The sequence below is a fragment of the Pristiophorus japonicus genome, chromosome 1 (assembly GCF_044704955.1).
Source record: "Pristiophorus japonicus isolate sPriJap1 chromosome 1, sPriJap1.hap1, whole genome shotgun sequence".
Taxonomy (NCBI): domain Eukaryota; kingdom Metazoa; phylum Chordata; class Chondrichthyes; family Pristiophoridae; genus Pristiophorus; species Pristiophorus japonicus.
In genome coordinates, this window is record NC_091977.1 from 492,397,033 (window position 1) to 492,409,541 (window position 12,509).

The following is a 12,509-nucleotide window of genomic DNA, read 5'->3' on the forward strand; positions in this document are numbered from 1 at the left end:
AAGTTCGATTCAAGTTTAACATAACTGCTCTGCTTTTCAATTCTATCCCTCTAGAAATGAACACCATTGCTTGCTTTGCTTTATTTAATGACCTTATTGACTTACGTCGCTGCTTTTAGTGATTTGTTTATCTGTATCCCGAGTTTCCTTTGCTCCTGTATCCATTTAGACTTATTATCCAAGTTGTATGTGGCCACTTTATTCTTCCTACCAAAATGCACTACCTCACACTTATCTATATTGAAATTCATTCGCCAATTATACACGCATTCTGCAAGCTTATGTCCTCTTGTAATTTGGCGCATTCTTCCTCTCCAAAATTTGGTGTTGTGCGCAAATTTTGGAATTGTATTTCCAATTCCGAGTCCAAATTGTTTATGTAAATTGTGGCCTCAGCATCGATCCCTGTGGAACACCACTTCCCACCTTTTGCCAGTCTCAGTATCTACCCTTAACCCCTACTCTCTTTCCTGTTTTGCAGCCAGCTTGCCAAACATTCTGCTACCTGTCCCCTGACTCCATATACTCTGACCTTAGTCATGAGTCTACTATGTGGTACCTTATCGAAGGCCTTTTGAAAATCCAAATATATACTGCTCCATTACGCTTGTCTACTCTGTTACTTTTTCAAGGAATTTAGTCAGGTTGGTCAAGCATAACCCTCCTTTTTGAAAACCCAGCTAACTACTCTTTTTATTAGTTTAAGTTTCTGGAGGGGAGAAATCATAATCGCCCCATTTGGGGCGCTAATTTTTAAAAGTTTGAAAAGTTAGCGCCAGGTGCTAACGATTTCAAACTATTAAAAAATGTGTTGTTTGCACTCCAAGAAGGAAGTGGAGTGCTCGCTCTGCTTCTTTCTTGGAGCGCAATTGGCAGCAAATGGGGTGGTGACTTCAGCAGCACTGCACTCTGGGCCATGCAGCATTGCCGCGTTGGAAGGCTCCTTCCTTCCCTTAAAAGGAAGGGCCATCGCTGCAGGCTCTGTAAAATAAAAAGTACCTACCTGGGCCACCAAGGCAGTCACGATCCTACGTGATCAGTCTGGCACTCAAGCAGAGTGCCGGGCTGATCGATTGTGGGCAAACACTCGGGGGAAAAACCAGAAGGAAAAAGGAAGTTTTTTTTACTTACTTCGGCCACCTCACCTTTAAGCATCGCCCCTGAAGTGGCCGTCTGTCCGATGCATGCCTCCTGCAGCTGCCGGTGTTTTCGCCTGGCGCTGCTGCAGGGGGCGGAAGTCAATTTCGGGTCTGGGGTGCTACCGGAGCGATGCGCACGGCGATGATGGCATGATCTCTGGGCGAAGAAGATCGGGGCACAACGCAGTAGCACCACCGCAAAACTCCCGTCGAATATGGCGGGAGTTGATGTCATTGCCTCGCCCGGTGGCAAAGCCATTTGCGCCATGTTGGCGACCCCGGGGGCGCAAACGGGAGGTGCAAAGACACCCAATTTCAATTACAGCTTTGAGTAGGGAGTTAGTGGCAAGGTGGGTGTGAACAACAGAGCACACAGCCTGAGATTAGGGAGATTATGATAGATTGAGTGTGAACCACGTGGTACAGAGGAGTGTAGAGATAATGGGGGCGAAATTGGCTATAGCCCCGGTTGGGAGCGATAACCTCTCTGGGGCCGGAGGCACTAACGAGTAGCGCACAACAGGGGAATTTCAGCCCCAATGTTTCTTATTGCTTCATAATTATAGGTCACAAACAATCTAGGAGGGACAATGTTGAGGTCTCTCCAATGATATTATGAATGCGCGGTAGTTTGCCGAGGATTGTTCACTATGTATATAATTAGCAGTATACCTGGCCTGTGTGCTCAGTGAGACAGTGTAGAGGAACCTTTATTCTGTGTATGATCTACATCATTCCTGAGCTATGACTGCTCCATGAGGTACTGTAGAGGGAGGTTTGATGTATATCAGACCCGTGAGTGATTATTGAGCAAAAAGTGTGAAAACTGACATTCCTCACCTGGATGAGTATAAATTAAGCTCACAAAAAGAATCTCGTTGGCAATGAATATTACATTTCAATTGTGCAATGTTGAAGCCGATTCCTTTTCTACTCTGCAAACAGACGGATAATTGTGGTCCTTCTCTCTATAGTTGTGTGCCCAGCTGGCAGCTTTTCCCAGAGTGGCAGCTGTATTCTGTGCCCCCATGGATTCTATCAGGAGGACGCAGGAAGCATGAAGTGTAGCAAATGCCCAGCAGGAAGAAAGGCGGAGTCGCCTGGAGCTTTCTCAGCCCATCAGTGTAAGTATTTTACTTGACTCCATTTTGAATATATTTTCCTCTTTTCTAGTTCCCTGTCTTGTCATCTAACATTTCCCTCCGACCTCTTTCTCCCATGGTTTACAATCTTTTTCCCGACCTGGCCTTTGATCTCTCTCCTGCCCGTGGCATCTGATCTCTCCCCACTCTACTCCCCCTTCCCAACCACTGGCCTCCGATCTCTCCCCCATACCCCAGGCCTCCGATTTCATTCCCTCCCGGCCTCCGATCTCTTCCTCCCCCATAGTCTCTGATCTCCTCCGCCGCCGCCACCCCCCCCCCCAACACACAATCTCCGATCTCTTCCCCCCCATTAGTCTCCAGTCACTTTCATCCATCCATGGCCTCTAATCTTTCTCCCCTGCCCCCTCCCTGCCCTGATCTCTCCACACCAAACTTCCAATCTCTCCATGCCCCCACCTCCCACTATGGCCTTCTAGAATATTTTTATGATATTAAAAATATTTAACAGAAAATATCCAGTTAAGAAGGAAACAAATGAAAGAACATATAGCAAATCCTCATGTCCCATTATGCTTCTCAGCCAATGAAGTACCTTTGAAGTGTGATCACTGTTGTAATGTATGCAAATACAGCTCTGTACCCAATTTGCACACATCAGGGTCCCACAAACAGCAGTGAGATAAATGACCAGATAATCTATGTTGGTGGTGTTAGTTGAGGGATAATTGCTTGGCAGTAGTGTATTCCGAGTATTGCATGTGCCTGAGCTGCTTAATTGACATTTCTCAAGCTCCATTGCTCAAAAACCTGAGACAACATGGTTTGCAAGAGTGATATTGTAATAATTTGCTAATGATCCAAAAATTGGAAGCAGGAACCAGTCATCTGGTGTTAGGGTCTGTGGCCACAAACAGAGTGTACAATCCACCTTCCTTAGCCATCAAAGATCAGAAATAATGAATTCCTGGAATAGTTGTTGTTCCCAGCAATGGAAATGTGGCATTTTCAGCATGCAGCATCCAACTGTAATCTCTTTGATTAACTCAAGATTTTTTTCCGCTGAATATTTTTTTCCCGTTATCCTCTTCCCCAGAAGGCAAGGACTCGTGTGTCATTTCCCTTTCAAAAATGCTGAGTGCCCTCCGATGCCTCACCTGAGAAGCCATTCCTTGTGATTGACACTGGACACTGAGTGTTAGCAGGATACCAACTGTTGTTAATGCCAGGGCCAGCTGTCCTCAACATGCACACAAGCATTTTCTGGATCGAGATCAGGAGTGGGAACCATGGCTGGTTTTTCACTCTCACAACCCAGGGAATGCCAATGGTCTAAATTGAACATTTTATGGACCCGAAACAAGTGCTACAATAACCAATTTACCAGGATGTAGACCTGCGCCCAAACTGCATGGGCGCTCGGGCAACTGCTAAGTTGGTCAGGTGTTCCCATGCGCCTGATGCCTTTGTCCTTCTAGGTGGTAGTGGTCTACTGAGCCCCAGAATATGTGCTTGGCTACTGAGTCTATCCAGTCTTTATAATTGCTGTCACATGTACCAAATGGATCAGTATTAAGAACATAACAACATAGAAATTACTGTTGACAATATTATTGATGAACATTATGGCATTTTAATACAAGTTCTGGCCTATTATTCAAAATCAATTAAAGCGTCTGCTGAAAAAGCAGGCAGAGGACTGATACAAATATGTTCTACTGCAAACAAAATTTTTGGGTTAAACATGTTTAGCAACAGGAAAAAGGCCATCAGCTCATTCATTTTTGGTAGACAACCCCACCTATTCGCCTTCGAACTATATCCCTCAATCCCTAATCTCTCCAGAACTACATCTAATTGCCTCTTCAATCCATTCAATTGCAAACTTAAGTTGGACTCGGTGATACCTTATTCGGCTAAGTTATTACCCTTTGTACAAACTCAGTTCCATTCTTACTGCTAATTTTTAATGTCCTGGTGTTTGAAGCCTTTGCCACAATGAACAGTCCTTCCTGATTGACATTGTTTAGAAACTTCAATTAAGGCCACCTCAAAGTCTCCTACTTTGTCTGAAGGGCCGATTTTAACTCTCGACGGGAGCAGACATCAATTCCGTGCTGGAATTTGAGGCGGAAGCTTGGCAGATATTATCGCAGGGCCTCCTTTGAATGCTGCCGGTCAGCTGTTTGGCCATTCCCATCGGAAAGCGACAGCTGGTGGCATCGGGAGAAGCTATGGGCAGCAAGATAAGTCCGGGAGGGGGTGGTTGTGAGGATGTAGTGGTTAAAAGGGGAGGGGATGGGAACCCCCCAGGAAGCAATGGGCCAGACTTTCCTGGACACTCCTGCTCCTCCGGGCTTCAATAAGGAAAGGTATTATTTTCCTTTGCTGGATTCCTGACAGCTTCACCGAACAGAACGGCAATGGTGTTTGCTCTGCTCAGGAGCGTGTTAAACTATCATCGGGGCTACACATACATGATACCTCGATTTGCTGTTATTAATGAGGCTCTTGCCAGTGTCCAACGGGAGCCTGCTCTGCCATCAAAACTTGTGGCAATAGAATCGCAGATTGGTGGAAATGGAGCAGGCAATGAAGCCCCCTTACCCTGCCAATGAGGGAAAGCTAACATTCCCTGGTAAGGAATCTTTTCTGCTCCAGTTTCCAGATGCTACATACCTTTATCCATCTGACCCTAACAGGTTTAACAGAGTGCGAAATCAGTCCCTGGAGCCCAAAATGTGACCCTCAAGGAAGGTATAGAGCAGCTCAGCAAGATGCCAACACTCAGAAATCTTACTGCGTCACTGCGAATGGAGTGCGATTAGCCTGGACTGAGACCAATGGAACCCTCACTGAGTCAGACTGTATTGGTGAGTAGATGTATTTTAGGTTATTTGATTCCCTTTTGGGTTGCAGTGAAATTTTATTAATGGGTGTGTTTTTTGGCTTTTGAGTGAGTATTAACAACTTTCACATTGTCAGTCATAATCCTGCAATCTTTTAGTCCAGGCTACCTGACTGTCACTACTATTGAGATACTGATTTACCTTTTAGACACCACCCTGGAAAGTTTCTACTCCCGAATTATACAAACTAAGTGTATAATCGTTTGGAAGATAGCTGAGCCATTCTTTTCAAGGCTAAACTTCACTGCCAATGTTCTTCCGCCCAGCCCTACCAGTCATTTTGGAGGCTGGAGCAATATATTTTTTTAAAGCTATCAAAACAGGTCCTGGGTCTATTTATATTTAGTTAATCAAAAAATGATACACGTGATCACATTTTAGATTCAACGAGGTCAATCTCTACTGTGTTTTTATTGTCAAAACATGAAAGAGTTGCTACTGACTAATGAGTCATTATTTGACAGGCCCCTAGAGTAATAATGTATCTGGAAATGTGCACTCTATGGTGCGGTAAGGGTTAATCCCTGATCTATTCAAATCTGCACTTTCCCAACACGAATGGAATCAGTTGACTTTGCTTTATGTGCACATTGTAAGGTCCCAGGTCATCGGACATTCTCATTCAGGGAAAAACATTGGCAGGCAGATAAATGAAGTTGGATAAATATCTGGGAATGGAATCAGAGGTTTTTAGAGATATATTTTGACTGAGCAAATCAAATAACTCACAGAATATATTGGTGATGGAAGGGCAAGGTGTCGTTTGTGATGGACAGCAATCCCAAGTTGATTAGTGAAGTTTTGAGGATATTCTGGAATTTTTCTTGGTAATCTTTGAGGATCAACAGTTTTTGATGGGTGGCATGATATAAATAGATTGCAACAGAAAGAGTGAGGGATCACTTGCCTCAAGTTAAAATGAAGAGAAAGCTGATCAAGGGACATAGCAAGGGAAAAGAGTTACATTGCCTGATCTCTTAAAATATACTTCATAATGTTTCTCTTGTTATTGGTATTCTACTTGTCTTCAATGCTCTATCTGGGGTATTGTGTAAAGCCAATATATGGAAACTCTCCATTAATTGGCACTTTCTATGCTATGCCTAGTATCCTCTTCAATATGCACAACCTGGATCACCAGGCCGAGCATGGCAAGTGCCAATTAACGGACTGAATGGCGTTTACTCATTCCACGGTCTCTTTAAAACACTGTTCTTTATTTCCCTACCCGCAGTGTTCCGACAGTTTGACAGCATCAATCGATCCCAGCTGCTTCTGAACTCTGAAGGCACAGAAATCATTGAAGTTTTGACAGCACATGCTGATCATCAGAGGCAGCTTCTGGATTGTCTCACAGGTCAGTCAAGGCCATGTTTGCTCTGATGGTTTCAACATTTCATTTCACAACAATCCCAGCGGGTTGGAAGGTAGCAAATGTAGCCCTACTATTCAAGAAAGGAGGGAGAGAGAAAACAGTGAACTACAGGCCAGTTAATCGGGAAAATTCTGGAAACCATTATTGAGGAAGTGGTACAAGGCAGAGTCAACATTGTTTTATGAAAGAGAAATCGTGTTTAACAAATTTATTAGAGTTTTTTGAGGATGTAACTAGCAGAGTAGATGTGGTGGATGTAGTATTTTTGGATTTCCATAAGGCGTTCGATAAGGTGCTACATAAAAGGTTGCTACGCAAGATAAGGGCTCATGGAGTTGCAGGTAATATATCAGCATGGATAGAGGATTGGTTAATATGCAGAAAACAGAGAGTGGGGATGAACGGGTCAATTGCCAGTTGGCAGGCTGTAACTAGTGGGGTGCCCTAAGGATCATTGCTTAGGCCTCAGCTATTTACAATCTATATTAATGACTTAGATCAAGTTTCCTGATGATACAAAGCTAGGTGGGAAAGTAAGCTGTGAGGAGGTCACAAAGGGGCCGAAATTACCCCTCTGAGAAAGGCCCATTAGCGCTTCCAGGAGGCTCTAATGGGGCGCTAAAGGGTTTTAACCCGGGCGCGGTGGCCAGAACGCACCCCCCGGAATTTCTCCCGGGGCTCGGCACGCGAAAAGAGCTTTGCTCCCCGGGAAGCGAGGTTGGCGTGGGACGATGCCTCCGACAACTTCGTGGGGCGAGAAGCTTTGGTGGTTGGGGCACCCCAGCCACCCTTAAAGGGGAACTGGTAGTGCCAGCGTTGCCATCTTTTCAGTCGGCCTGACAATAGTTGCTGTGATGCGGCTGGGCCATCAGCATACAGTCCGGCACCCCCTCTTGGGTGCTGGCCTGCTGGCCCGGCCGACACTCTCCCTGGTGGCCCAATGGGCGCCACTAAAGCAGCTGCAGAGTTTGCAGTGGCCCTCCCCTTTAAAAGAGAGTCATGCCCCGTTACGTTCCCGTTACCGCTCCATTAACGCACCACACATTTCTTTTGCTCTAAGACCCCAATTCCGCGTGATTTAGCAACCCATCTCGCTGGACGCTAAATTTTGTTTTAATTCAAATTATTTGCCCAAAACCAGGCATGGGGCAATTTCGCCCCACAGAGTCTGCAAAGGGATATAGACAGGTTAATTGAGTGGGCAATAAGATGACAGATGGAGTATAATGTAAGGAAATGTGAGGTTATTCACTTTGGTAGGAAGAATAGAAAAACAGGATACATTTTAAATGGTGAAAATCTATTAAATGTTGGTGTTCAGAGAGATTTAGGTGTCCTCATACAGGAAACAGAAAGTTAGCATGCAGGTATTGCAAGCAATTAGGAAGGCAAATGGCATGTTGACCCTTATTGCAAAGGGATTGGAGTACAAGAGTAGGAAAGTCTTACTACAATTGGACAGGGTTTTGGCGTGACCACACCTGGAGTACTGTGCACAGTTTTGGTCTCTTTATCTGAGAAAGGACATACATGCCTTAGTGGCAGTGCAACAAAGGTTCACTAGATTAATCCCTGGGATGAGAGGGTTGTCCTGTGAGGAGAGATTGAGTAGATTGGGTCTATACTCTCTGGAGTTTAGAAGAATGAGAGGTGGTCTCATTAAATCATGCAAGATTCTGAGGGGATTGACAGGGTAGATGCTGAGAGGTTGTTTCCCCTGGCTGCAAAGTATCAGGATAAGAAGTCGGCTATTTAAGACTGAGATGAGGAAGAATTTCTTCACTCAGAAGGTTGTGAATCTTTGGAATTCTCTACCCCAAAGGGCTGTTAGTGCTGATTCATTGATTATATTCAAAGCTGAGATAGATAGATAGATATTTGGACTCTAGGGGAATCATCGGATATGGAGGTCATGCGGGAAAGCGAAGTTGAGGTTGAAGGTCAGCCATGATCTTATTGAATGATGGAGCAGGCTCAAAGGGTCGTATGGTCTACTCCTGCTCTTAATTCTTATGTTCTTATTGTTGATCACCTTTGAGAGTCAGGCATATTTTATGGGTGGCATGATAAAATAAATTACAGCAAACAATATTACTAATGAGGGGTGCACCGTCACCACAGGCATTGCATGTTCAAGGAGAAGGCCCGCCACCACAGTTTCAGGTCAACTAGAATTGGCAATAAATGCAGCCTTGCCAATGATTCCCACATCCTGAGAACACTCCTTTTTACAAGTTTGTAGCGAATCAATTAAATTGTGTTTATTATGGCAAGGATAATTTTAACGAGGATTGATTAAGCCTTTTATTTTCCATATAAAGTCTGTTCTAATCAAAGGTCTGTAACGACAAAGGTTAAAAGTGCATTTCATACACCTTCTCAATGATATTAAGGACTAGACTAGTAATCCAGAGGCCTAGACTCATATTCCAGAGAACGTGAGTTCAAATCCTGCCATGGCAATTTGAGAAGTTGGCCTGTGTGTGATTCCAGTTCCATACCAACATGGCTGACTCTTAAATGCCCTCTGATGTGGTCCTTTCCAGTGATGCTCACATTCTGAATTTTTTTTTAAATTGCTGAAACAAACGAACAGATAGAGAGGAGGAAAGTTGAGTTAAGCCAAAGCTCCATAGTCGAGAAAAATGTTAGTTAAATGGCAACTTCATTCAAGTATATACAGGTATCTGTAATTAAACATTTTGCATGTTGGACACATCATACTGAAGGTATAAATAACACCCAGCACGTGAGGCATATGTGCAGCATGAAAATCATCCGTCACATTTTTCTGATTGGCTTCAATAACCATTATCTTCTTTGTCAGAACTATCAGTCTTTACCTCCAGCTTCATTGCAGTATGTTGCTTTTGACCAGATAAAAACAGTGACCCTGAAATACAGCTGAGGTTCCTCCAGTCTCACAGGAGGACTGATGAAAACCTGGACAAATGGGGTATATGGCTGTTTACACTGTTTCTCTGGGGTAACCAGCAGTCTCCCATCAGAGGTATGGTCTGGCCAGTGGTAGCCCTGTGGACTGCAATGTGTACTTCCTGGTATGTGGGTCATTTCAGATGTTTCTGTTGTAATACACGATATAAATGGAAGTCTTTTTTTCCTTTAAACCCTAATATCAGAAGATCATTTCTTAATGCTCCAATGTTGCAGTTGCTGTTGTGTAACTGTAAAGCATGCACTCCCATGTTCCGCCATCAGGGAGCTCATCCCCTGAAGTCCCAAGGGATCCCAGCATCCGTTGGGAGCACTGTATATAAGCCAGCCCCTAAGGCCTGTTCCTCACTCTGGAGTGTCTTATTAAAGACTGAGGTCACTGTTACTTTAACCTCCCTGTGTGCAGCCTCATCTGTGTTAGGAACACAATAACTGGCGACGAGTATACGAATCCAACGCAAAGATGCAGCAAACTGTGGGCATCCTGGAGAAGTTCTTGGAGGGTAAGGACTGGGAAGCCTATGTTGAATGGCTAGACCAGTACTTTGTAGTCAACGAGCTGGACGGAGAAGGAAGCGCTGCAAAAAGGAGAGCGGTCCTCCTCACAGTCTATGGGGCACCGACCTACAGCCTCATGAAGAATCTTCTGGCTCCGGTGAAACCCACAGATAAGTCGTATGAGGAGCTGTGAACACTGGTTTGGGAGCATCTTAACCCGAGGGAGAGCGTGCTGATGGCGAGGTATCGGTTCTACACGTGCCAGCCATCTGAATGTCAGGAAATGGTGAGCTACATCGCCGAGCTAAGGTGACTTGCAGGACAATGTGAGTTTGCTGACTACCTGCAGCAAATGCTCAGAGACTTTTTTGTACTGGGCATTGGTCACAAGACCATCCTACGAAAACTTTTGGCTGTAGAGACACCGACCTTCTGTAAGGCCATTGCGATAGCAGAGACATTTATGTCCACCAGTGATAACACCAAACAAATCTCTCAGCACACAAGTGCTAGCAATGTTCATAAATTAACTGGAACTGTGTTTGCGAGCAGAAATGTACAGGGCAGAACCCACGAGTCTGCAACTGCCAGCAGGCCTCAGGTGACCTAGATGAATCAGAGTCCCCAACAAAGGATGAATGCAAGGCAATTCACACCATGTTGGTGTTGTGGAGGCTTCCATTCAGCCTATTCATGCCGCTTCAAAGGGTGTGTTTGCAAGAGCTGTGGAACAATGGGGCACCTCCAATGAGCTTGCAAACGAGCTGCAAGCTCTGTAAAACCTGCTAACCACCATGTGGCAGCGGAAGCTCGGTCCATGGTGGATCAAAGCAATTTCGAGCCTCAGAGAGAGGAGGCAGATGCTGAAGTACACGGGGTGCACACATTTTTGACAAAATGTCCACCTATAATGCTAAACGTAAAATTGAATGGCTTACCCGTAGCCATGGAACTGGACACTGGCACCAGCCAATCCATCATGAGTAAAAAGATGTTTGAGAGACTGTGGTGCAACAAGGCATTCAGACCAGCCCTGAGCCCCATCTGCACGAAACTGAGAACGTACACCAAAGAGCTTATCACTGTCCTGGGCAGCGCCATGGTCAAGGTCACCTACGAGGGCACGGTGCACGAACTGCCACTCTGGATTGTCCCGGGCGATGGCCCCACACTGCTTGGAAGAAGCTGGCTAGGCAAAATCCGCTGGAACTGGGATGACATCCGAGCGCTATCACATGTCGATGAGGCCTCATGTACCCAGGTTCTTAACAAATTTCCTTCCCTTTTTGAGCCGGGCATTGGAAACTTTTCTGCGGTGAAGGTGCAGATCCACTTGGTCCCAGAGGCATGACCCATTCACCACAAGGCGCGAGCGGTACCTCACATGATGAGGAAGAGAGTGGAAATCGAGCTGGTCAGGCTGCAACGCGAGGGCATCATCTCCCCAGTGGAATTCAGTGAGTAGGCCAGCCCGATTGTTCCAGTACTCAAAAGTAATGGAATGGTCAGGATTTGCGGCGATTATAAAGTAACTATTAATCGTTTCTTGCTACAGGACCAATACCCGCTACCAAAGGCAGACGACCTATTTGCGAAGCTGGCAGGAGGCAAGACGTTCACCAAGCTCGACCTGTCTTTGGCCTACGTGACGCAGGAGTTGGAGGAGTCTTCGAAGAGCCTCACCTGCATCAACGCACACAAAGGACTGTTCATCTACAACAGATGCCCGTTTGGAATTCAGTCGGCTGCAGCGATCTACCAGAGAAGCATGGGGAGCCTACTCAAGTCGGTACCACACACGGTGGTCTTTCAGGACAACATATTGGTCACGGGTCGGGACACCGCCGAGCACCTACAAAACCTGGAGGAGGTCCTCCAGCGACTTGATCGTGTAAGGCTGCGGCGGAAGAGGTTGAAATGCGTCTTCATGGCAACAGAAGTGGAGTTTTTGGGGAGAAAGATCGCGGCGGACGGCATTCGGCCCACAGATGCCAAGACAGAGGCTATCAAGAACGCACCCAGGCCACAGATCGTCATGGAGCTGCGGTCATTCCTGGGACTCCTCAACTATTTTGGTAACTTTCTCCTGGGGTTAAGCACCCTCTTAGAGCCCCAACATGTGTTATTGAGCAAAGGTGAGAACTGGGTATGGGGAAAAAACCAAGTAATTTCTTTTGAGAAAGCCAGAAACATTTTATGCTCCAATAAGCTGCTTGTATTGTATAACCCGTGTAAAAGACTTGTGCCAGCATGTGACGCATCGTCGTATGGAGTCGAGTGTGTATTACAGCAAGCTAACGTTGCGGGGAAGTTGCAATCTGTCGCCTATGCTTCCAGGAGCTTGTCTAAGGCCGAGAGAGCCTACAGCATGATTGAGAAAGAGGCATTAGTGTGTGTGTTCGGGGTAAAGAAAATGCATCAGTACCTGTTTAGCCTCAAATTTGAACTGGAAATCGATCACAAGTCCCTCACATCCCTGTTCGCTGAAAACAAGGGGATAAATACTAATGACTCAGCCCGCATACAAAGG

General features: G+C 45.6%; 1 protein-coding gene across 1 annotated transcript in view; it reads left to right on the plus strand.

The window, feature by feature from the left end:
- tg (thyroglobulin) overlaps positions 1-12,509 on the plus strand; it is a 621,247-nt gene that overhangs the window by 127,290 nt on the left and 481,448 nt on the right. Inside the window, exons 22-24 of the mRNA XM_070888386.1 lie at positions 2,114-2,263; positions 4,945-5,115; positions 6,386-6,508. Of these exons, the coding sequence (XP_070744487.1) occupies positions 2,114-2,263; positions 4,945-5,115; positions 6,386-6,508 (444 nt within the window). The remainder of the gene's footprint in view (positions 1-2,113; positions 2,264-4,944; positions 5,116-6,385; positions 6,509-12,509) is intronic.